This window comes from Thermobia domestica, chromosome 11, assembly GCF_964235325.1.
Source record: "Thermobia domestica chromosome 11, izTheDome1.hap1.1, whole genome shotgun sequence".
NCBI classification, from domain to species: Eukaryota; Metazoa; Arthropoda; class Insecta; order Zygentoma; family Lepismatidae; genus Thermobia; species Thermobia domestica.
In genome coordinates this window covers 76,679,957-76,706,376 of record NC_137464.1, presented here as the reverse complement: position 1 = coordinate 76,706,376, position 26,420 = coordinate 76,679,957, and the positions used below count along the sequence as shown (strand labels likewise).

The 26,420-nt window shown below is 36.0% G+C and overlaps 1 protein-coding gene across 1 annotated transcript in view; it reads left to right on the top strand.

The window, feature by feature from the left end:
- Positions 1 to 1,229: 1,229 nt before the first annotated feature.
- The window catches only part of LOC145664192 (1,5-anhydro-D-fructose reductase-like), an 81,127-nt gene continuing 55,936 nt past the window's right edge, over positions 1,230 to 26,420 (top strand). The window contains exons 1-5 of the mRNA XM_081730629.1: positions 1,230 to 1,492; positions 11,207 to 11,374; positions 16,278 to 16,478; positions 20,312 to 20,559; positions 25,511 to 25,670. Coding sequence (XP_081586755.1) covers positions 1,418 to 1,492; positions 11,207 to 11,374; positions 16,278 to 16,478; positions 20,312 to 20,559; positions 25,511 to 25,670 — 852 coding nt within the window. The 5' untranslated portion in view covers positions 1,230 to 1,417. The remainder of the gene's footprint in view (positions 1,493 to 11,206; positions 11,375 to 16,277; positions 16,479 to 20,311; positions 20,560 to 25,510; positions 25,671 to 26,420) is intronic.

Sequence of the window (26,420 nt, the reverse complement as noted above, 5' to 3'; positions counted from 1 at the left end):
GATTTCTCTGTAAATTTGGAAGGGGGGGACATTCAGATGCAGACGGCATATATATGAGGATTTTAAGACAAATTGCATTCAAATTATGCCAAATATTGTATATTCACAAATACAATGAGGGGCCCACATGAGCTTTGGGGGCCCGGGCCCCCTGACCCTCCCAGGATCGGCGCCCTTATGTGCCATGGCATGTCAAAGAGTTAAAGATACGTAAGTCATTACAAAATATACTCCAATAATACGCATATATTGTTTACATGTTGTTATACCACACCTTCCGTTAATTTCTCGTGAAGCTGAAGTATTCTGATAACTTCTAGATGAAATTAAGAAAATCAGAACATAAATTTTGTACATGAATTTACAAAACGAGACGAGACACTATTCTTCGGAAATCGAGACGAGACAACCTTATTTCTCGCCTCGTCTCGTGGGGAACACTAGAGATAAGGTTGGAGATATATTTTTTGGATGTTGCATTCTATCTATATCAATGTCTATATGGAGTCAGCGGTTGCTCAAGGGTAGAGCGTTTACCTCTGGTGCATGAGGTTGTTGCTTCGATCCCAGCTCGCGCCGAATGAGTTTCGTGGTGGACAAACATCATGAGTGGGTTTCCGCGGAATTCTCTCGTTTCCTCCCCCTTCTCCATTCCACCATTCCCTTCATTTCTCATAATCACCGTCTCCTTTAGCCTAGCCAGCATGACCGTGGGACGTAAAACTGCATAAAATTTATCACTTTTTGCTCTATGGGGACAAGTATTGGAAGCTACTCCTTCCGATTTAAATATCGAGATAAGGCGGAGAGGGAACCTATTCTTCGTATATGCCGAATTCATTTTTAAAAAATCTTACTTTCTCTTTTTTTTTTCTATTATACCTGTCAACAGAGAGACAGACGGACGAACAGGGTCGTTCCTTAAGGCTTAACGCATGTGTAGCATATTTCGGAAGTTGCTTCGTTACAATTTATGAAGTTAGAATGCCTGTATATTTTTTTCTTTCAACGGAATAAACCCACTAATAATGATATTTAAAACCAACACTAATATTGACAGTGAGATTAGTCATGTTTACATTTAAAGAATAATAAGGTTATATACATACAAACGTATTTACCATTTTCATTCTTTCCCTGTTAAGCATGTTTATCGTTTAAGATTTGATATCAAAGTACGTCTTGTGACCCAGATTACGAACAGGAGACAATTGCATTGCCCGTCTAGGGTCAATTACTTCCACCGAATACACACGATGATAGCCGATCGTTTATATCAAACACGTTTTGCTTTCACCTTCTTAACTTTTTAAAAAGTCGTGTTAGCTCGTGCTCAAGGTTACAATTAGTTACAAGGAAGTGATTTGATTATTCAGGTGTGTGTGCAGTGCATTAAGAAGAGTTTGCTTAAGAAAACATGGGTTCAGCACCTCGTTACATAGATTTGCCAGGAGGAACCAAGATGCCTGCAGTTGGATATGGTACTTGGCAGGTAAATGGTCTCAGTCCTATTCGATTTGCGCGCGGTTGAGCGCCAAGAATGAACGTAACAATTTGCCATTTGTAAATTTCTTGGACGTAGCTGGATTTGTACGTATGAAATTAATTTTTACAGAAGGTGTGTATATAATCTTAGTGTTTACTTCTAGGTATATTTTACTGTATAATTTTATAAATTATTATATTACGATGTTACACAGAAACTGTAGAGACTGCGAATGAACATATGACTAGTATATGTATGGTCCTGAGTTTGATCACCGTAAGAGGCACATTGGCAAAGGGGTACGAAAGGTTTGATTCATATTCCTTGCTTTCAGACAGTTTGGATTTCTTTTGAATTCTAGTTTCCGTCGTTTAAAACCTAAGTGTTGCATAATGATTAGGGATTTAATCAAGATGAGAGATCAGAGTTTGAAATCTTGGAGGGAAAGGAGGAGGATCCCCATTAATAAGTAACTATCGGAGGTAAATAAGGTCACGTTATTGTTAGAAGTTTGCAAATTAATAACAGTAGTTCATGTGTAAATGCCCAATTTCATATCTATTCGTAAGTTCCATGGTTTAATAATTGTAGGTGTTTGAGTATGACAACTCTTTATGTTGCTTTGGCGTGGAAAACCCATGTTCGATTCCCGGCGGGAGCTGATTTTCAGATTCCACGTTAATCAGTTGGTCCACGTTTTATCATATCATCGCTGCTAAACGGAACATTAATCTCAAAATCAACTCAACACACCCAGGCCCGCAACCAAAGGGGGGCCTGGCCTCCTAAACTTTTCGTGGCCCCTCCGGAACTCAATACAAAAAACAGAATTTAGAATTGTATACGACGATTTTTAATAACTTACCTCCCCTAACATATTCATGCCCCCCCAAACCTCCATTGCTGGTCTCTCTCTCTCTCTCTCTCTCTCTCTCTCTCTATATATATATATATATATATATATATATATATATATATATATATATATATATATATATATATATATATAGAAGTAGTACTTGATATAGTATATTGCAGTACTTTATTTTGAATTGATGTAAAACTCCTTCTTTCAAGCCGCCATTAATTGTTCAGGAGGAGATCCGCGCCTTCCACAGCACTCTTCTGGATCAAATAATGTCCCAATGCGAGGCGTGTGCATGTGAAATTTACAAGTGTCTTTACGCCGACACGAGAAATTACACTTGATTAATTTTAACAAGTTGGGTCCAAACTTAATTTACCCTAAGCTAACAAGATCCAACTTTTTTACTATAGTCAGAGCGGTCCTATTTATCGATGCGCAGCTGTGTATTATAAATGATATCGGCTTTTCTTACACTAGTTTTCCCCTTCCCCCGAAATACATTTCTAAGGCCTTTCTATTTCAACTATGCCCTTGCTGGCACTGCTGTCGATGTGTGTTTTCTTGTATCTCTCTTGAAAAAGGAGGGACAAGTTGCTGTAGCAGAGACCCGTCAATTGTTGGATGCGTACAAGAATGCCATATTGAACTATTTCACGGATTTCGCTGTGCACTCACTCACTTGGTAGCCATTGCAAGTAGCCTACGATCTTCACTTGCCAAGATCACACGACTAAATGACAGCAAGGCTAAAGTCATTAATTTCTTTCCTCAAAGCAAAAGGAAGGTTTCCTCCCTAAGAGGGAGGCGGAGTTGGGGCAGAAATATGTTTCACATATTTTCCGATGGGACACTTGAAATAGAAAAGCTCTACTTTGATGATCTCGCATCCTGGATGAGGCTGCTTAGTCTCGTCTCGAAATTTTAGAATATTATTAGCTTTAAAGACTCCGTCTTGGCAACGATTTACCTGCGCAGTTTTAAAACGTTGCAATTCGTGTGTGTCTACACAGCACAGTCTTTTGCTCCGTCTTTGCCACTCAGTTTTGCGAAAGCCAACATGGAGGAAGTGTTGCTGTGGTCATCGTTTGCGCTCTGTCTTCTCAAGAGAAATATAATTAGACGTCGTAAATACACGCGACGTTAAAGGTGGTCCAGACATTGGTAAACAGAGTACCCCTCAATTACATTACCAAAACACTGTAATGTAATAGTTACCGTATTTTGTGAATAGCCCCTTACCAGGCCCGTATCCAAGGGGGGCCGCCCCCCTAAATTTTTGCTGCCCCCTAAAATTTTCAAGATAGGCTTGAAAATGAACTGGTTGGATCGGCCCCCCTAACTTCTACCGCCCCCTACATTTTTGGGCTGGCTACCTGCCTGCCCCTTACTACAACCAAAGGGGGCCTCTGAGGCCCAAAACGCTTTATTTAATTATAAATGAAAAATAAACACTAAAAAGAAAGAAAGCACTTTGTATGACCAACAGGCTGAAGCCTGACAATATCATTTTGTTTTCAGATCTATTATCGAATTAAAAATGTTAAAAAATCTAAAAATATAATTTGTGGGCCTCCGAGACCCCTTTTGGTATTGCTAGTGTTAATAAAGTAATGCGTGTCGATGATCATATTTAAAATTGAAAATATTATTTCACAAAATAAATAAAAATTGAGGCAACTTTAGAGAAATTTTGCAGTCACCGCAAGACAAAGAAAACAAGTATTTTGACTTGTGTCGATTTCAAATTGTTTCTGAAGCCGATTCAATTTTTTTTTTTTTTTTTTTTATTTCAAATTTTCGCACGTTTTTCCACGTCTGTGTACTGAAATTCCCCACGGTGAAAATAACCTGAAATCGTTACTGATAGCGAGAGATTTTCTTATCTCTTCAGAGTCTTTAGAATCATCGTCTATGGCCAGTGGCGTATTTAGGATTTTGTTTCGGGGGGAGGGTGGTCTATGGACAACACGTGAATGAGTACTTATATTTTTCTTTTTAAGTGTCGACAAATTGTAATGAAGTTTTGCATATAACAAATTTATTTCGGGAGGCTTGAGTCCGATAGCCACCTCCTAAATACACCACTGCCCATGGTATTCCTAGATTTTCTGGGAGTTTCTTGGTTGCTCAAAAATGCAAGCAAATCATAATACCACAACACTGGCTTGTATATCTGAGCTTCTCCAGCACCGGATCGAATAGACTTGTTTACTTTAGACAATTCCTTCCTGAAAAGTTTTTTTATATAATTCTATCAACTTCGTGAGAAATTGTCTAGAACATTGCCGAAGATCAGCCATCGCTTCCCAATTGTTACGAACAGTGTTGCCAACAATCTCTCAAAGAGAAAGGCTAGATGGCCTTTAGAAATAAGCGTTTTCACGTAAAAAAAAAAAAAAAAAAAAAAAAAGCTAGATTTTGAACTGCTAACCTATCATCCACATTGTAGATTTTAAACCTCCGTTTTGTGTGTAGGGTTATAAGTGAGTAGATTTGAGATTTTGAATTTTATTCACTGAAGATTACCGTACGAGTGATAACTTTAAATTGCAATAAAATATATCAACAACTCACCTAATTTGTAAAAGTCAACAGCCATTATGAGTCGAATTGAAATAATTCATCATTGATGACGTCACAGCTAGCTGTACAGCTGGAATTAGAAGCACCTTCGTTGGATTGTGGATTGGTTGTGCAGACTGCCATTGTTTTAATTGTCACTAGTACCGTACTTCTTTCGACACGTCATTCTTCTTATACACTTCTTATTTTTCCGTGGACTCGAAAAACGCTGAACTTCTCTGAAGATTTTACAATAGAATCCAGGGAACGATATGTTAAAAAAAAAAAAAATGCATGGAATCAAGATTTTTTTTTTTTGCCACCAGCATGTTGAGATAAATGGCACTTCTTAGCCTTTATATCGAACTTGCAAAATCTACATCGGGCTTTTGTTGTATCTGAAGGTATTTCCAGGATCCAATCATTGAATTCATTTTCCACGAGCCATTGTTTACGAAACCTCTGTCCGTACTGAAGTAGCATTTTTTTTATTATTTACACAAAAAAATCCACAATGTTCAAAATGTATAAATTAAATGCTAATTTTAAGACGCACTACCCATAAGCAGAAAACAAAGAATCACGTGATTTCATTATTGTGTACAAAATTTACAGAAAATTAAATTCGCATTTAATTTTTATTCTGAAGTGGTGAAAAACATAGTGGGATAGTATGATTTTTTGAAGCCATGAACTAAAGTATATAATTAGATCACATATTTGTTTCCTTTAATAAACTAAAACAATCTCCGTGGCTTAAAGATCCGAATAGTTAAATTTGTATTATAAAACTCTCATTCCTGCAATGAAATGTGAAATTAAAATAATTAAAAACTAGTAAACAGGACCGTTGTTGGAGCGACATTAAAATTCTTTCTGAGTAGACAAGTTTAAGTAACTATAGATCTATGGGATGGGGAGAAAGAAGAAAAACAAGGGTTTGCTGCGTAATAAAACATTTTCTGTCTTGAAAAATTAATACGATTATATATGACAGACAAGATTACTTTTTAAGTTTACACTTTATTTTAAAGGAAAAACGTATAATAAAAAAGGCCAAAAATGGCAAAAGACTTTCATAAAATAAGCTTTATTTAAGGCTATAAACATTTCGTAGAATTGTGTGGCTAAATGTCTCTTCAAATATGCTAGATTTAGCCAAAAATAGGCCAAATTTGCATCACTGGTTACGAAAACCGGAGCATATGCCTGAACTGTAGACGGAGTGACCGTCTTTACGCTACGACTTGTCTGAACACGGAGTTTGGCTACGGGCATATAATTTGAAGTACTCACCAACTACCTCTATAAAAATTGTAGCAGAAGTACCACAGGATTCTGAAATATAGATAGGGGGCCTATATGATTAGGCCACATAATAGTTCCTAAGTGAAGTCTTGGCCCGACTACGGTAGATCCTATAGTTATAGTGCTATGGGCCTTTAAAGTTCATTTTTTCATATTTTCGGCAGCCTAAAACTCCGAAAGGAAGCATTTGTGCACCCAGGTTGGTCTATACTTTTTGTCTTATTTTGGTGTCAGGAATCATCTCCCAAACGTTGTCGGTGCCGTTTTGAAACACCCTACATATCCTTATTAAATGCCACCACCAGAACAATACATAGATGAGAGATGGGCCGTGGCGGTTCAGTACTAGAGCCGTCACCTCTTTAGCGTGGGGTCTCTGGTTCTATCCCAATTCCTGCCAACTTGACTTTATAGTGAACAAACCCGTATGCGTGGGTTTATTAGGATTTTTATTTTCCTTCGACCCTTCGTACTTTCGTGGTGACATACGGTATTGCACCATATGCCTTTTACATATATTATCGAAGTATAATAAATGATCTTACAACTTATCGTTTCTTCTTCTTCTTCTTCTTCTTATTATTATTATTATTATTATTATTATTATTATTATTATTATTATTATCATACTTCATTCTTGATTAGAATTCATGTAATTAATGTACTCTTTTATAATAAAGGGCATCCGTGCTTTCTGTGCACGTAGTAACGAATTCGATCCCCACTAGGTGTACAAAACTTGGATAAAACCTTAATGGAGATCTGGGTCTAGGTCCGGATTAAGACCTTCAGAGGCTCTAAGCATTTTAAAAGATTTCGATGCACTCATTGGTGCTAATTCGAAGTTTAAACAATAAAAAAAGACAAAATGTTATTTATCGAAATTAAACAAAACTCACATAAGATAAAAAATGTTTATTTTTGTATACAGTGAAGTTCCACTAATTATAATCCTAACTAATTGGGACCAGTCGTTCTTTCAGAAAAGTGTTGCGGGGGGCACTGCTGCAGCACTCGTCTATTTATTATTATATTATAGACGTATTATTTTGGTTTCCTCCGGGGGACAATGCCCCCAGTGCTGTGCAATTCTATTTTTTTAACAACCGGTTCTCTCTCTCTCCCTATATATATATATAATGTGTGTGTGTTTTCCAAAATTTAGACAAAATCAAATCTTTTACTGGATACCACAAGTGACAAGTAGGGACCTACAGAGTATCCTAATACAAAGTGGTGTGATGAAATTAGATAGCACTACGAATATCTTGGAAACGAATTATTCAAGATAGGTGGTTGTCTAAAACTATTGGAAAGACCTTAATCCAGCAATGGATCGACAATTCTTGATAATGGTATGTTATCGTTTCCAATACACAGTAAATAATCTTCACCTCTAGATTCATGTGAACCATGAGTGTGAATGTGAATCCAGTTCTCATTCTTGATATGTGATATTTGAGCATTTGAGATCAAGAAATAAACGCTTATACCTTGTTCTGAGAGATCATCCGCCTTATGCAGAGTCGTTTTGACGTGTGATTAGCATTATACTAAAGGACTGACTACAGCAGGAAACATATGTTAGTCGAACTCATTAGTATAGAACTAATCAAGCGTCGGAACGACTCTGCATAAGGCCCCATATGTTTAACCCTGTAGCTGTAGGAATATCTAAAAACAAAGATAGTTAAACTAAAACTTTTTGTTCCTGGGTATAACTGGGCAAAATTCACTGTTATAACAAACGGTTCTGCGAACTCGAAATATTTTAACAACCGGTTCTAGCGAACCGGTACAAACCGGCTGAATAGCACCACTGAGTGCCCCCCCCCCCAAAAAAAAATAACGTTTCTGGAAGAAACACTGATTGGGTCCGAACCCTGTTCGGATTAACAGTAAAATCGCGTTTTGAAGCGTGTGAACGGGCCTATTGTGTTGTATAGCGTATAGTATTTTCAAACACGTTTTCTGACTACAGTGTATGTACTGTACTGGAAAAATGTACTTCTTTTTTACGGTTTCCTTCCCGAGCTTGGAAAGAACCGGAAAGTTTGGGAAAAATTTAAATTTTCGAAAATTTTACTATATTATGCTATTAAAAAGAAAGCAATTTTATATTTACTAGTTTAGAGTTAAGATAAATGAGTACTTACGTACTGTAAGAAAACACGTACTAACATCCTATATAAATCCCCTTTATGGAGAATAAGTTCTTACTATAACAGGGCCGTCGCGTGGGCTAAAGGCACCCGGGACGAAAATTTCCCGGCGACCCCCTTCCCCAGTGTGCTATGAAAAACAACGAGAGTTTATTCTGTACTTCTAGACGTAAATACGGAATGTAAGATAAAAGAAGTTGGTATTGACAATTTTTTTTAAAAAAAGTAAATGGTTTTTGAAGTTAACACAAAAGTTAAGCAGGGATATCCGTGTTTTGGCCCCTTACGGGAAATTTGCCAACCCACGCTTTACTATTGCCCGCAGAAGTTTAATTTTTGGTCGATAGATGTGTATAGTAGTTCAACATCTCTGAATTAACTTTTTCCCGTCTATCTTGCCTTTTACATATATAGCATAGGCTTGAATTTTTATGACATTTCTAAAAGTGTTTGCACCTTTTCCTTGGAAACTACTGAAACGATTCGTTTAATCTTTATACGACGCAACCTATAGTAGCTGGTAATGCCACTGAACTAGGATTATTTTTCTAGGTTACATAAAAATCCAATATTATTTTAATTAATTATTTAAAATTTCGAAGAATTTTAATGTGATTTTCTTTTTACGTTCACCAAAGAGTAATTGAGAGAAATAAATGAACTATTCTATAATTCTAGTTCAATAAATAGAGGTACATCTAACTAAGATTTGTGCAAAATTTGGCTTCTTTTGCATTTTCGTGAGGAAATGGTACATGTATGTCCAAAAATGCAATTTTGAGAAATTAAAAGTTTAAACTTTGCAACGGATTTACATCAGTAAGTCGGACCACAACATTGAGAAAGCACCATAACCATATTCTTTGTCATCAGCTGTGTCTTTCATTCTTTCTACACCTTTTTTTCTTTATTCTTGATTCCTTGGTAAGCTTCGGGATTGCCAACTTAATTTTTGCTGTTACGCTTTCTATGTCTCGCAGTAGTTTGGAGGTGCATTCACCAGTTAAAATTTCCATCTTTTCTAGAACATCAGTTCTTGCTTCACGGCCATTATTAAAGCACAAAACAGTATCATACACTGCAATTTGTACGATTTTAGAACCCGCAAATGTAGTTTTTTGGGCATCGTTACCATATCAGTGCATTGAAACTTTCAATTGGTTTTGTGTTTTCCCACGCAAACATTTTCCTAAAAGGGCGGGATCCGCAAGCGCTTTATAGATAGGTTTGCTAGCATCCATCACTGCAGCAAGCAATGAATGCTTATGTTCATAATGTTCTCCAGTTGCTTGAGATTTGTTATTCCCACATCAGGAATTTTCTCCTTTAGTACAAAACATATGCGCTGGTTTCTCGTCAGTTGAATATTTATGAAAGTAAGTTGCCCATACTGCTTTCTTCGTCTCCTGAAGGTTGCCAACGTTTTCTCTGATTGCTTTCCCATAATATATCTGTAAGTTATCAATTTCTTTGGTACTAAGTTTGCTAACATATACTAATAAGGAAAACAAAGAACTGTGAACGCAGAATAGTAAACAACATGAGGCAATCCAAATGAAAGCGACCAATTTCCATGTCAAAGGTTGCTGACAAAATTTATTTATTTATTATTTTTTCCCCTAATATTGTACCACATTCAAGGAGTTGCAAACGGGTATTTATTTATTTTTTAGCCGCGCAGGTTTGTTTGCAGCGGCCATTTTGTATAGGCGCGTGTGCGCATTTGGCGCGTGTGTGCATTTTTAAGAGGGTTCCGTTAAACGCTGTAACAAGTTTTAAAGGTAATGAGTTCAAACCAAAACCATATGAAACATAATAGAATGGACAACATTCCGTGTTCTGTGGACATTGAGACGTACTTTAGAACGTCGGGGAAAAAGCTCTGAACATTGATGTTGGAAACCTAAAAATGGGCGTTTTGGAATGTACATTTTGGAACGAAATAAATGAGACTCGCCTTCATTTTTTTTTTGTCTACATAGAGATTAGATAAAAGACAACGTTCCAAACAAGTTTCAGATTTGAGAACCATATAGTTAATTTTTTGGAAATTTTTAAACGTTGCGAATTTTTTAAAATCGTGCATTTTCATCATCAAATATCTCAGGAAGGACGCAAATAAAAAATCTGAAATTTGCACAAAATATACTATAGTTGTGCGGTAACAAGTGGGTAAAACTGCATCACTGAGACTTGAGTAGTTTCTGAGTTATAAGTTGTTACATTGATGTGAAACTCGAAATTTTAACAGCTGAACAGATGTTCAGGTTCTGTGTTGATACTATCTCAGGCACACAATTTATCTAAGTTTCATCAGAAGTGCAGTCAAACAGCAAGAAATTCGAGATTTGCTACTTGTAAAAGAATTATCAATACCAGATGATATCATAGATTTGTACCTCTGACAAACACAAATCATATGTTATCAATTGTCGTAACCAGATGAATTTACTGATTGCAGTACTCTTCAGTACTTCCAGAACATAGCATGTTGTCATTTGAACCTAATGATACCGTAGTCTGTATTTTTCGACGAGAAATGGCGGATTGGGAGAATTGAAGACATCAGTCAGGACGATCTTCTTGGTCACTTTTTTCATCCCCATGGCCCAAGGACCTCTTTTAAACTACCTACGAATGACAAGGTATAGGTGCTAATCACTGAGGTTCTCCGGACCCCCCCCCCCCCGCACAGAATTCACAATTCCTACAGGTCGTAAAACGTTAGTTAGCTTCCAGGCATTTCTATCAAATGAATTAAAACGATATTTTAAATCTAACCTTATTCAATTAACTAATGTTTGTTTTTCTTTGCTTTAGGCGGCTGAAGGTGAGCTAGAACAAGCATTGGACACAGCTTTGGAAACGGGTTATCGTCACATAGACACAGCGTTTGTCTATGAAAACGAACACGTGGTTGGACGAATTCTTAAAAAATGGCTGGACTCTGGGAAAGTGAAGAGAGAAGAGTTATTTATCGTGGCTAAGGTAAATGACTTTCTAAAATATATGAATGAAAAGAAAACACGAATTTTCGATTGTATCCTCTGAATCATATCATTATATTCATGTGTGTTTTTGGTATCCGAGTCCCATAAACCGTAAGGTAATATTTGGATGTTGTAATACTGTATTTAATATAAAAGTACGAGGATCGATTGGAAAGTTCCTGATGTGACAAGGAAGGATATGTGGTATCGAACTGGAATTTTACCAATATTATATACAGTATTCTTTCTGGGTATAAAGTTAATTTGATACAGCATCTAAAATATCAAAGTAATTGGAGAAATGTTTTGCCCTCAGATGTGCCTTGCTGACAAAGAAAAGAAATGATGACGTTTTATCAGACTTACATAGGAAATCTGCAATCTGCAAGTATGAGTTTCAAATTTGTCTGATAGAACTATCCATTTGCGCTTTGCTTCCATCATAAAATGTCTGGGGACCCAGTGTGTAGCCATAACCTGCACCTGCTATTTAGATATTCTCTGATTTGTTGCAATAATTTGCTGCTTTATTAGGCACCCACGAGTTTCCATTTGTGGAGGCACCCACGGGTTGTCTCGTCGACGATATTAAAATTCATTCACCCATAAATTTATATCAGGGCCAGATTAACTCATCTGGAGGCCCGGGGCTACTGACTTCGCATAATACTTTTCCTTGAAAGTATAGTCGGAAAGTTAAGGGAATATACGTAGTTCTAAATCAATCATGCCATGCATTAGACGATATTATACCTAATAGAACTTTACAAATGCATAAAAATACACAGTTACCCTATTATATAAATGTAATAAACAAAAAAAAATGATGATTGTATCTTGTATGATTGTTTCTAGGCAGCCAGTTGAGATTTTGTTTAGAGTGAAGACCACCGTCCACCTGGATTCCCGGATCTACAGCTCCCCTTAAACCAGCTCTGAATACTATGGAGCATAGCACTTCAACATGTTTTGTGAGGGGCACGGTGGCTCAGTGGCAGAGCGTTCGCCTCTGATGTTTGGGGTCCCTGGTTCGATCCCAGCTCGCGCCGTGTGGACTTTGTGGTGGACAAACACCGTACTCGTGGGTTTTCTCGGGGTTCCCCCCTTTCCTCCCACTTTCTTCATTCCACCATTTCACTCATTTCTCATTATCACTGTCTCCTTTAGCCTAATCGGCATAATCGTGGGACGTTAAACTTAAAGATTTCATTTTTCCAACGTGTTTTGTGTATTTGGCTATCAACTTCTCAGGAACAGCTAACGAATCACAGCACGATCACTGCAAAGCGCTGCTCACTTACGAGTTCCTCTATTCTGTTTCACGGTTCCACTTGCACAGAAGCAATGATTAAAACATATTATGTGATAGGAAATATGTAGTTACTTTCTAACACACAAAACGTTTAAAATTCAGAACTATTGTCTTCTGGGTCAGGTCAGAAACTTTCCAATTAACTTGCGCAGTCTTTGAGGTTTATAACTTTGGAATATATTGTAATTAAATAATTCTACATTGAAACATTTTTTTCGGCTATTCTAAAGACTCCATTGATCATCAAATTTTGTACTCTAAATCACATTAATTAAGCAGAGCTTAAGAATATTTTCACGGTACTGATTCAAATTTGAAAGCATTTTAATTTTCACATCACTAATTCGTATGGTAGTCTTAGTGAAAAGGTTGTGGTAAAGACGCCAGTGAATGAACTTTTTCTTCAACACTTGCTTATTATAATCATTATTTAAATTGCAATGCAAAATCACGAAGGGATTTGTATTTTCATTGTAATCCAAATTTCAATGTAAGTCTTAATCATATAATTTTTAAGTTTTCTCGTATCAAGAGCATAAACCGCTCTGTAAGCTGACAGTAGAATACTCCTATATATCAAGATGTGTGTGTGCTTGAAAAGAAAAGTACACTGTTGGGCGAAAAAATTTTTTACGTTGAAAAATCACATCTGAAGGAGTAAATATTGCTGCTGAAAAAAAAAAAAAAAACAATTTTTACAACCATCATAATACATAACTCAAAGTAAACAACACTGAAAGAGGCAACTCCAGATTTCTCTGTTCGGAAATCCAAAGTAAATTCTGGAAATGCACTTCTCGTACTTAGGTTCAACAACCGTAAGTGTCCCTGATTTGGTCTACTCAAGCATCAGAAATGATTCACGAAACCGAACTCAAATTCATTTGCTGGTAGTTTAACAATGATTCTCGAGAGAAAATTTCTCTTATCTGCTAGATGCTCAGTAACGATTTTCAAATGAGCCCATCATTCACTTGAAAATTCCCCAACAAACCGTGAAAATACCCATTTATTCCTCTACTAGCGACTCAACAGTACGTTTTACACAAATTCCTGATACATGCGTTGGATGATTAAAAACAATTCCGGAAAAGCATTTTATTAATCTACTCCTGAAAAGACGCCTCGAGTTGAACAGTTAGACATGGCCCTACATCACTGTGAGTGGTAAGCTTCCGTTTTTATGTATCCACTAGCATCAATTACCCGCTTCGCTGGATTAAATTAAAAAAAAAAAAAAATAGTAATATGTTTCGTTAGTCAGTCACTTTTTACTATTACTAAAGCGCTCGTTGATATTGGTCATTTTCGATGATTTTTATTTATCCCTTCTCCTCCCCATGTTCTTGGCCACGGCATAGGAAGTGTCACTGTTCACCTCAGCGACCACGAAAAGTATGAATTCGACACTGATATTGGTCATTTTTATTATATATATATATATATATATATATATATATATATATATATATATATATATATATATATATATATATATCCCCTCCCACAATTTTTGCGGGGCTGAATTTGGATTTAAATGACATCAGAAGTGATATGATAAAAAGCATCCCAGGCCCGAACTTCATCCATATTGAAAATCTGATTAAGATCGATCCTGTGGTTAAAGCGTGATGGAATCACAAAGACAGTCACTTTTATTCTTGTTATACATATCTTCCATCTCTCCCTCCCATAAAAGTGAAATGACGAAAACATCCCAGGCCCGAACATTATCTATGTTGAAAGTTTGATCAAGATCGTTCTGATGGTTGAAGACTTAAGTTTTATTTATTTTTATAGATTTCTTCCCTCTTCTTCCCCTCCCCTAAGCTCTACAGTTAAAGTGATATGAAAATAAAAACACCTCAGGACCGAACCTTATCTATGTCGAAAATTTAATCGAGATCAGTCGGGTGATTCAAGAGTCATTAAGTTTTATTCATTTTCATATATTTCCCCTCCTCCCCTTCCCCTCTCCTAAGATCTACTGTCAAAATGAAATTATAAAAAACTTCTCAGGTTTGAACTTTATATATATATGTTGAAAATTTGAGATCGATCGGGTGGTTCAAAAGTTATTAATTCACAAACATAGTCAGTTTTATTTTTATATTTATTGATTTTTGTATATCTCCCCCTCCACCCCCTCCCCTACGTTGTTCCGTCAAAGTGTGTGAAATCATAAAAATCATACCAGTCTCGAACCTCATATATATTGGAAATTTGATCAAGATCGGTCGGGTGGTTCAAGAATTAGTTTTATTTATTTTTTCTGTCCCCCTCCTCCCCCTCCCCAAAGTTCTACCGTCAAAGTAAATAGCTAAAACCACTTGCAGGCCAGAACCGCATCTACGTTGAAAATTTGATCGAGATCGGTCGGGATAGTCACAAGCATAGTCACTTTCAATTTTATAATATAGATTTCAGGAACTACATCCCCCCCCCAAAAAAAAAACCTTCTTTATAGGGCCTATTGATTTTTATACATTAGAAAAATATGTAATGTCCTTCGTCAGATTAAAAAGAAAGGTATACGTTAAATGCGAGAAGGATTAAAAAGAAAGGAATATGTCTCGTATCAATATGGACACTCATGTTGTTAACCAGCTTCCTCAAACGACCAGGAATACGAGTACAATTGATGCTTTTCTTAAGAAAATCAATTGAGATGTTGGCAATAATTCCTTGAATTCGTGCCTCCATGAATTTCCGTAGGCGAAAATTGTATTCTTTACTGCATGCCTTAAAATCCACTGTCACTAGCTACCTGGAGTGATTTTTTCCGGGCTGTGGCTAAATTTTTTTTGAACTCTTGCCACGTTTTTCTTCGATCGTGAGGTGGACAGGCGGCTACTTCTCACATCTTTTACAGAGCAAGTGGCCATTAGCTTTGTATGATAGTTCTAAATTGTCTTTGAACGAATTGTAGCGTTTACTCCATTCACTATGCGCCACCACCTCTGCACTAAAATGACCATTTTCTACACTTCATGAAGCGCAACGATCCTGAGTTCACTTACAAACAAGTAAATGGTCTATCATGTTTGTTTACATTGTGCATGCTGCTGTCAACGGTCAACGATCGAACTAAGTGAAGCAGATAGTGTGAAATCTTAATAAATATATTATGACACTGTTTTCAACACGAAATCCATAACATTGTAATTTTTATAGACTTTTAACGCTTATTTTTCACACGCTTGGCACATTTCGTTATGTAACACTCACACGTTTTCTCTTACATTTCTAAGTTCGGATGTTAGTAATCTTGAGACGCATCTGCTTAATGGTCTAAATTTTAAAATTTAATTGATGTACTTACTATTTATGTTTTCTTATAATTAACGTAATGAGTGTCCAGTTTTACCTAATCTGCTTCCTGAGCTATTACAATATTTTCCTAAAATAGTAGTAAAATAACTTAACTAATTCATTAACGAAGTTCTTCCTTCGTATACACTGATTTAAATTAGTAAGAGGATAAACGTTAGAAATATGATTTGAAATTTTCTTAGTGTTACCTAAGTTTAGATCCTAAATTTCCCCCGGGAGATTTCAAAATAGGTTGAAAACTTTCTTTTATACATAGTTGCCTGAAATTGGAAACAGACCAGAAGGAGTTGAGAAATATTTGAAGAAAACTCTTGCAAGACTGCAGTTGGACTATGTAGATTTGTATCTTGTGCACACACCTTTTGGATACTTCGAGCGAGGCGACGACATTCACCCAATGGATGAGAACGGAGTTATGCTCATTGATCCCAGCACAGATCACATCGGAGTATGGAAGGTAAAGAAAAGCTTGTAGACTTAATTTTCAAATACTTTTTAATATACATAAAATATACTCTTTAGACTAAAATGTATAGTATTAACAACGATCTAGCTTCTGCTCATTATATTAAAATTGATTGGTTAAATTAGAGTTTAGCGTCTCTTTTAGCACTAAGGCAATATGAGACTACCTACATTTTAGTGTGAGGTCCGAACCACATGAGCTCCCACCAGAATCGAACCGAGGTCTTCCTCATTTAAGGTCTATTAGGATTATAGCAATGTGTTATTTTTGAACGCAGATATTTAATGATATGAGTAACTTTCGCAAGTAAACTTTGTTTATAATACTCCTTAGTATGAACAATGCCATACTCGGCATTTTTCTTACTCAAGTTATCATAACTTAAAAGTTATTATTTTGTTCTGAAATTAGTATCTTCTGATCAAACTGATGGTTTAAAACTGACCCTTCCGCCCTCTAAGTACCCGTCGTGAGCTCAGGGCCAGATTTACCAATAGGTCCGGCCCTAGAGACAATGATAGAAAATGTAATAGTATGACGGAAAAAATACAAAAATTGACCAAAGATATTAAAAATAATTATTATACTGTTTAATAATGTCATTTTCTCGTTTTTCATTTACTTTTATGATTTTAATGTGAATAGAAAAATGTAATATTGAGAAAGTAGCTAGTAATTTAGTATTATAGTAGGAAAATTTCAACGATCAAAAATTATCCTATTCGCTTTAGTGATATCCTTACTATTTAAATATGCATAATGTTTTGGATCAAAATTGAAAGCAAATTATTATTATTGTACTACTGCATATTGTAAAACTAAAAGTAACCATTCGCTATAATTTTATTTCCCAGAACATAAACTTGTGACAATAGCTACAAATCCTTCTTTGGAAATGAAAGTTCATTAAACTTATACGAAGGTATGCATATTATTATTTTTGTTTAAATTTTCTGTGGCGTTAAAATTTTGTGCATCGGAACCTTTCGCCCTAGAGGCGGCAAAAAATTAAATCCGGCCCTGCTTGAACTGTTCCTGGGAGTAATTAACAATAATAACTGAAATTATAACAATAATGAAATAGGAACAATAGTTAAAGAAATAATACTATACAGAATGTCGTAACGAGGCAGAAATTTTTATATTAAAATATCATCGCAATTCAAAATGAAATGTAATATGGTTTAATTTGTCCACGACACAAATTCACACGTTGGCTTAAAATGTTAACACTGTACTTATTCTGTATTTTCTGTGTTACACTTTAGCCCACAGTCCGAATAATTATTATCTTGTCTACTACTTTTTACTAAAATTCACTTAAACACTCCATCTTGATATTTCCCTTTTTTATTATAGTACGTAAGAATTAAACATTTACACCTTTTAAATATTGTACATGTTGATTCTACAAAATGGATCTTCTGTTATATATTGTTTTTCGTTTCTATGACAACCAATAACACATATCAGATTATCATGTAGACAAGGTATCAATAATAATATCAGAAATAAAATTAATTTAATTTCTTTTCAAGAATGTTATAAATAGAGGATCTGCCCATATGTATCTTCATCCTATTAAATCAGTGAAGCCAAAAAGCAACCGAGCATCGGCACGTCTGATTGGCTACTCTCGTTTCTTCCATCGTCTGATTGGCTACTTTCATTTTCGCCATGATTGTTGGCTCAAAACTTTGCGATCCTATTGGGCGGAGTGGGCAGAGTAGGGGTGGCGAAACTGACGTATGGCTTCAAGATTTTGTTGTAAGGGAAGATCCTCTATTTTATAAGATCCTTGTTTCTTTTCATATTTTTTCTTCTTCTTCTAACTAGCTTGTGCATATTTCAATAGCACCTATTGCCCGTAAATACAAGAAATGATATTTAAAAGTACACAATATCGTTATAGGCTTGGGTATACTTCTGTTCTAACCATCTGTAGGGAAGAGACGTAAGCTACTCAGAATTTTTATCTAGCGATTTACTACTTCCAGTTTTTAGTTCTTTCTTCGTATAAGCTTTGTTACTATTCTATTCGTAAATAGGCCTATACTTCTCACTAGAAAAATTGAATTTTTAACTAGGTACACTGGCCTTTCACTTCATCAGTATTTGTAATAAATGTACCCTCACTACTATGGGTCACATTTCTGGCGATTGTATGAGGAGGTTGAGCTATATCAATACGGTCTAACGTAGACTGTAGCTTACCTGCTTCAAACTTTAAAAACGAACGCTTTACCGTGATTCATGTCCTTTTTTTCTCGTTTTGTGTGCTCCACAAATGTCGCGTACTTAATCGTAACCTAGGTTGACTCCACTTGACTTTATCTAATATGATATAAGGCACTGATGCACAATTAATTATACACTGCTGTGCAAGACCAGGCTGGTAGCCAGCCCAAAAATGTAGGGTAGGTCCGGTAGAATTTAGGGGGGGCCCGATCCAACCATATTATATTTCATCACCATATTATAGTTCATTTGCAAGCCAACCGTGAAAATTTTAGGGGGCAGTAAATAGGGATGCGCACGAGACGAGTCGAGACAGGATTTTACTGACAAAATTCGAGTCGAGACACGGCTCTTCCAATAGAAAAATATATATTTTTCGAGTCAAGACCACTTTTACAGCACATTTTCGAGACGAGACAGCCATAAATCTTGTCTCGTGCCCATCCCTAGCAGTAAAAATGTAGGGGGCCCGGCCCCCTAGACCCCCTTGGATACGGGCCTGATCAGGACAAAATAAAAACTGTACTTGGGGACTATTTTTACGTGCACCTCCGCTTAAGGCTCTGTTTCGCCCAGTGTGCGTAAGTCATACATTTTCTGAATATTAGTTCTATTCTACGTATTTCTACTTGCAAAATTCAGGAAAATTAGGGCTACGAGCAATTGAAAGTAACTACTGTATAATGAAATCTTTATTTTTCTTCGACCCTGTATTAACGACCTTACATTACACAAGGGGCTTGGTAACCAAATGCTTAAAAAGAATATGTTTAAGTTTAAGGTAAAGTCCTCTTTCAGGTGGATTATGTATGAAAGGCAGCAACATTACTCTGTTACGCATGGAGTTAGAAAAACGGAAAATTCGCTATTTGATCATCATTAATCTAAAATTTAAAAAAAAAAAAAATGAAATGAAATCTTTTATGTTTTACGTTCCACGGTTATGCCGGTTAGGCTAAAGGAGATGGTGATGATGAGAAATGAATGAAATGGTGGAATGAAGAAAGTGGAAGGAAACGGGACGGGAAAACCTCGAGGAAACCCACGCACACAGTGTTTGCCCATCACAAGGCTCACTTGGTGCGAGCTGGGATTGAACCAAGGACCCCATGCACTAGAGTTGAACACTGTACCACTGAGTCACCGCGGCCCCTCTAATCTAGAATAAAGTAGGTGACAGCATGTGCAATTTATTTAATTTCACACTTTTTGTAGTTATTCCGTAAAATAATCATTTTATTCTACTGATGTCTTAGTGTAACGCAAAACACATTTGCGTCTTCTGTTAGTTTATTATAGATTTTTATTTTGTGTGTAAAGAAATAAAAGAAAACACCCAGATTTTTGTGGCACATGTTTTCAAAATAAAAGAACGTTAGTTTTCTTTAATCAATAGTTACAATATATAATATAAGTTACAATATTTTCAACACAAAAACGTAACGTAACTAGTTTCCATTCACTTACTTTTACGATGCATGAATGTATGAATTAGGAACAATTTCAGGTGTAACTTCCAGCACAAAACAATCCAATATTCACCCTAGGAACTAATAGCTTACTTTATAATTTTCTTCTTTATTTAGGCCATGGAGGCACAAGTGGATGCTGGGAGAGCAAAAGCAATAGGTTTATCAAATTTTAATTCCAAGCAAATCGAACGAATATTGAAATCTGCAAGAATACCTCCAGCTAACTTACAGATAGAACTGCATTTGTACTTCCAACAAAAGGAAATGGTGAAATTTTGTCGTGAAAACGGAATTACAGTCTGTGCTTATTCTCCATTGGGTACTCGTGGCACAGCGAAAATATTTGAACATTTAGGAATCAAGTAAGTATGCATTGTTATTTTATAATTTCTCTAAAACAAGGACTGGTAAAATTTACATTGTATCCAACGAACTGTTATTGTGTTATTTCTTAGCTGCTCCTGAGCCACAGTATTTGTAGTGTCGATCATATGAAGAGTATATACTAAAAATATTGTCATCATCTTCTCTGTGATAGAATAAATAAGTAGCTACTACTTACCAAGAGTTGAAGCCAAGGATATTGTAAAATACAGGATCTGCCTATATAACAAAATCGTGAAGCCATAAGTCACAGTTTCGCCATCCCCCACTCTATCCGCTCCGCCCAAAAAGATCGCAAATATTTTAAGCCTACGTTCATGGCGGAAACGAAAGTACCCAATTAGAGGATGGCGGAAACGAGAGTAGTCGATCAGACGTGCGGATGCTCGGATGTCTTTTGACTTAATTGAGGTAATATGATGAAGAACATATGGGCAGATCCTCTATTTAATAATATTCTTGGTTGAAGCTCTCTTTCTAATGTCACCGATACTCCTTTGTATGCTCAGTGAATATTTATTTCGCAGATGAGTGCAGAGTCCTCCTACTGTTTTGTAGATCACCCATCAGGACAGAATCTCATGCTACCAAAAACAGATCCCTCTCTCCCTGGCTATTTCGTGGAAAATACAGCACCACGAAATTACTTAAGCCCTATTACAGACGAGCAAAATCCCCTCAGTAATCCGCTTGTGGTAGATACTTCTTGAAAGACTGAAAATTAATGGAATATGCGAATTGAGGCAACATATCGAATTGGATTTTACCATTGATTGAGAAAATAGATGATTAGAATGTGGAAGTTTGTTACTGTTACAAGTACTATATTCAAAAAGGTTTTCTTTAGAATTGAGAAGACGTATTCTGATATTCCTGATCTTAAGCATGAGAACAAGAAGTTTTATAAACCTTTGTCTTCATGCTAAATTCACTAAATGTTCATTACGTCGTTCTTTAAGTCTTCTGTGGTAGTTGATGTCCAGTGACAGTTGAACCTTGATGTTTACTAAACCGTGGGCACTTACGCATTTTCTTTCTTTTCCCCTCTTAAAGTCGTACAAATTTACTTTCACTATGAAATTAAATGAAACAACTATGCAAAACGTGTACGCCTGTGCAAGTACACTTTCATAGGAAACTGGTTAAGTCGTGTGGGGTTACTTGTCTTGGATATAATCTCGAGTAATGGTTTGGATTCCACTTTAAACAGCAGATCCGGTCTCATGTAGCCTCAGTGCTGAAAAGAATGTTTAATTCCAATTGGTAAACCAACCAAATCCAGCCTTGATAGTTCTGTTCGACTCATGCATTGTGCATAATAAAATATATAGCGTTACCATTTGATTTATTCAATAACAATAAATCATAAATCTGTTGCCAAGTTACATTCCGTTACCATAGCCTTACTGCGTTTCTTTCCTATTATGATTTCAATGTGACATTAAGTGAGGTTAAACATGAAGAAAATCCCGTATTTGCAAGCTCTTATTGAATTCTAAAAAATATAATCTGATAGAGCTGATTTGACCTTGGTAAAAACAATGGTGTCATCTCCTCTATGATCGATTTCAACCCTAAATATTATGAAATATTCTGAAACATGGGAATGAAGAGGACATAAGAGTTAAGGTTGTGAAGTCTCGAAAATGTGTCGAAAAATGGTGTTTCGTTTCGGTAAGTGTATCAGTTTTTATTGGAAGAATTCTCTCGTTTCCTAAGCAGTATACTGAACTATACTGAAACATGTTCTTAAATCTGGGGATAAACTCACTCTTGCCACCGAATAATGTCAACCACAAGAAATAGGTCATACTAAGAAGAAAGCATACATTTTGTGTCATGAAATTCTCTTTACCTTCTAGGAAAAACACCGTTAACCCTTTGGGGATCCTATGGTACAATTTGTACCATACGCGTTTTTCATGGTACATTGCGTTATTTCTCTTCTATTTGAGCTTTTTCGTCCGTTTTTTTTTTCAAGTCCAGAGGCCTTGTAGAAGACATTACGTATGGTTTCAGACCGTCCTGCGTCCAGACATAGGAGGTGATGACGTCATAATTCAAAAATTTCTTTTCTCATTTTCTAAGCCTATGTTCAATATTTTTTGGCGGGCTTATTTTTCCACGTAGAAGATTGAAATTTTGCACAAACATTCAGTCCACCGAGTAGTATTTACCACATTTTTTGTTCCGGTGTCAGTGTTAAAACAGGGGGGGAACCAGAGGGGCAAAGGGTTAAAAAAAAGGGATTTTTTACCCCAAAAATCCCGTTTTTCGTCATTTTCCCGCCTTACATACATGATAGGACCACGTGAGTCATACCGCCTGAAAGGCAGTTCTATTCTGAAGAGAACGACGGTCGAATTATTATTCTAGGGTAATTAGGACCGTCTCAGTGAATTTTTATCCAAATATACTTTTGTATAGGGTAAAAGTGGGGCATGGTAGGGAAATTTTTTCTGGCGGGCCTATTTTTTCACGTAGAAGATTGAAATTTTGCACAAACATTCAGTCCACCGAGTAGTATTTACCAGAAGTTTTTTTTTCGATTTCTGCGTAAAAACAGGGGGAGTCCAGAGGGGCAAAATTTGAAAAAAGGGAAATTTTGCCCCCAAAAATCCCTTTTTTCCAGGAATTTTTCGCCTTAGATACATAATGGAGACATGTGAATGGTACCGCCTGAAAGACAGTTCTATTCTGAAGAGAATGATTGGCGGATTATAGTCCTAGGGTAATTAGGAATGTCTCAGGAATTTTTTTCCCTGAGATCATAGTGTTTTATGGTAATTTGGGGCATTGTGCGAATTTTTGATAAAAATTCTCCCACCCTTACTATTCAAGATAGAAACTTGAAATTTGGCACACACATTCAGTATACCAAGTACTATTTATCAGATTTTTTTAGATGACTACGATCACACAGGGGGGGGGGGGTCCAGGGGGGGCCAAAGTTCGAGAAAAAAATTCCCTCCGAAATTTTCACTTTGACATTTTTTCCCGCTTCTGGTATATGGTATGAGCATGCAAGTGGTACCATTTGAAAGCCAGTTCTATTCTGAAGAGAATGAGGTATGAACCATGATCCTAGGATAAATAGTGACGATACAGTAGCTGCTTGACTGAAAGTCTAAAAAATAGCCCAAAAAGCCAGGATCCTTTAAGGGTTAAATATATTTTTACCAAAGATAGTATGTACTCATCCCTTTGTTCCTGACTAATTTAAACACAAAGTCGATTTTAAAGAAAGCTTATAAGGTACTGAAGAGATGTAACATTAGGGAGAAAAAGTGGATGTGAAAAGGATGAAAGTCATCGATCTGGAAGAAACTCCTTGAAAACTGCAAACCTTACGACAAAATAAGGAACGCCAATGAAATAAAAAGTACGGTTCACCACACTAAACTTTCTCGTTTTCATTTCTTAAGTGATACTACAGTTATTACTAATTCATTTATTTATTTATTAAATATGAACAAAATTATATTATGATTTACGGAAAACTTGGAAATCTCATGCTCCCCCAAAATATAAATTATTGCTTGTGAATGTTTCATGAGAAATAACTTATGTCATAAATATAAACAAAATCGCCGGAGTCGTTTTTTTGAGAAATTCGATCAGAAAGAACTTACTCCCAAGAGTAAATTATCCCTTCTGGATATTTCCTAGGAAAGCGATATACACCTATACGATATTTTAGAGTTGTTAATGGTATATTGATTTAAGAAATATAAACAAAATCGTTAGAGTGGTTTACGGGAAAATTTGCAACGTTTTCACATGCAATTAAACTGACCTTATTTCTTGGGGATAGGAAGAAAGTTCAGCCATAGACAATCATATAAACGTGTAGTTTACAATTTGGTCTGACTGCGTTGAACAGTTATGTCCTTTAGGCCAATGGTTCTCAACCTTTTTTGACTAACGACACACTTTGCTGAACGTCTAGGACATCGCGCCACACTTGTTTGATATTTTTATTATAAATAATAATATTATTATTATTATTATTATTATTATTATTATTATTATTATTATTATTATTATTATTATTATTATTATTATTATTAATAGTGAAACCAATTAGTTTTTATAATGGCTATATATAGCACGAGCAATATTGTTACCGCTGGAGATGTTGACTGTACAATCAATCTAAATTTTAACTAATTATTATTAAATTTTTCATGATTTTTAAATTCTAAAATTTCGCGACACTTCTTTAGGGGACTTCGTGACACACCAGTGTGTCGCGACACAAAGGGTTGAGAACTACTGCTCTAGGTGAGTGATATACATCAGGACTAATAGACAGACAGACATCCAAAAATTTGTTTTTCTGCTTCTAGGAGGTATGAAACCAATAAGTTCATTGAAATCTCTATCGTTTTAACGATCACTACGCCGCGCCGTTGCTCAAAAGTTTATAGGCCCCTATATATAAAAATTGATGCGATCGCTGAACGCGCTCAGTATAATTTCATGTAAGAAACTATTTGTTTATCAAGACTAGTAGCAACTCGAAGTAATCAGGAAATATTCTTAAAGATAAAATTCATGGTATTGCTAAAAGTATTTTCTCCCTAGAATTAATACTTGAAATTGTTTCAGCAATTCACTCTTAATAAGATAATTATTATGTAAATCATCGTTATCGTAAAACGCATTCATATAACAATAAAATGGTTATGTAATGCTAGAATTTAATTGGAACAAACTTTAAAGTTGAATGAGCATGAAGCATCGAAGAATCCCAATGTACATAGATGTTCACACTAAAACTGTAATTCAAATTTTGATAGTACCTGGTATATGAATAATTAATCGAAAGTTTACTTGAAATTAGGACAAAGTTAGCCGTTAGAATCTTAATACGAATGATGATAATATTAATTACACATTTGATTACTTTTAAACTATTCTTTTCAGGAAAGAATTACCAGATCTGCTTAATCATCCTGTAGTACAAGAAATTGCAAAGAAATATCAAAGAACTCCAGCACAAATTTTGCTGCGCCACACACTGCAAAAAGGAATCGCAGTAATACCCAAAAGTGTAAATTCGAACAGGATTAAAGAAAATTTTCAGGTAAGTTGCATGTAAATACTTGTGAAAAAATGAAATGAAATCTTTGAGTTTTACGTCCCACAGTTATGCCGGTTAGGCGAAAGGAGACGGTGATGATGAGTAATAAATGAAATGGTGGAATGAAGAAAGTGGAAGGAAACGGGAGAACCCCGAGAAAACCCACGCACACAGTGTTTGTCCACCACAAAGTTCACTTGGCAGGGGCCGGGATCGAACCCGGGACCCCAAGCACCAGAGGTGAACGATGTAAATATTTGTAACTAGAAAGTGATTTAGTGCTTGGATTGCCGGAAACTGTATCCGCCACAGGAACAGAGCCGTTGCTAGAGATTTTGGTGTCCCCTACATTCACCTTACCAAGCTTTTCCTTTTCTTTCTTTCTTTTTTTTTTTTAACGTATAAGAGAAGTAGCTTTTGTTGTTATGCTACGGTGAATCTTTATCAAGCTGCTTGAACAGACCATTGCAACAGTCAAAAACGATCATTATGTATTCTTCTACAAATAAGAGCTGTTTTCACGAGGCTTTTTTGGACTTTTTGTTAAACTTTACCCGCCTTATGCAGAGTCGCTTTAACATGTGATTAGAGTAATACTAAAAACCTGACTACTGCAGGAAACATACGTTAGTCGAACTCTTTAGTATGGCTCTAATAACACTTCAAAACGTCTCTGCATAAGGCCCTACAAAACTACCTTTGGTTGAATGCAAATCCACTTGGGGGAGAGTTGTGAAAATTTACAACCATTTA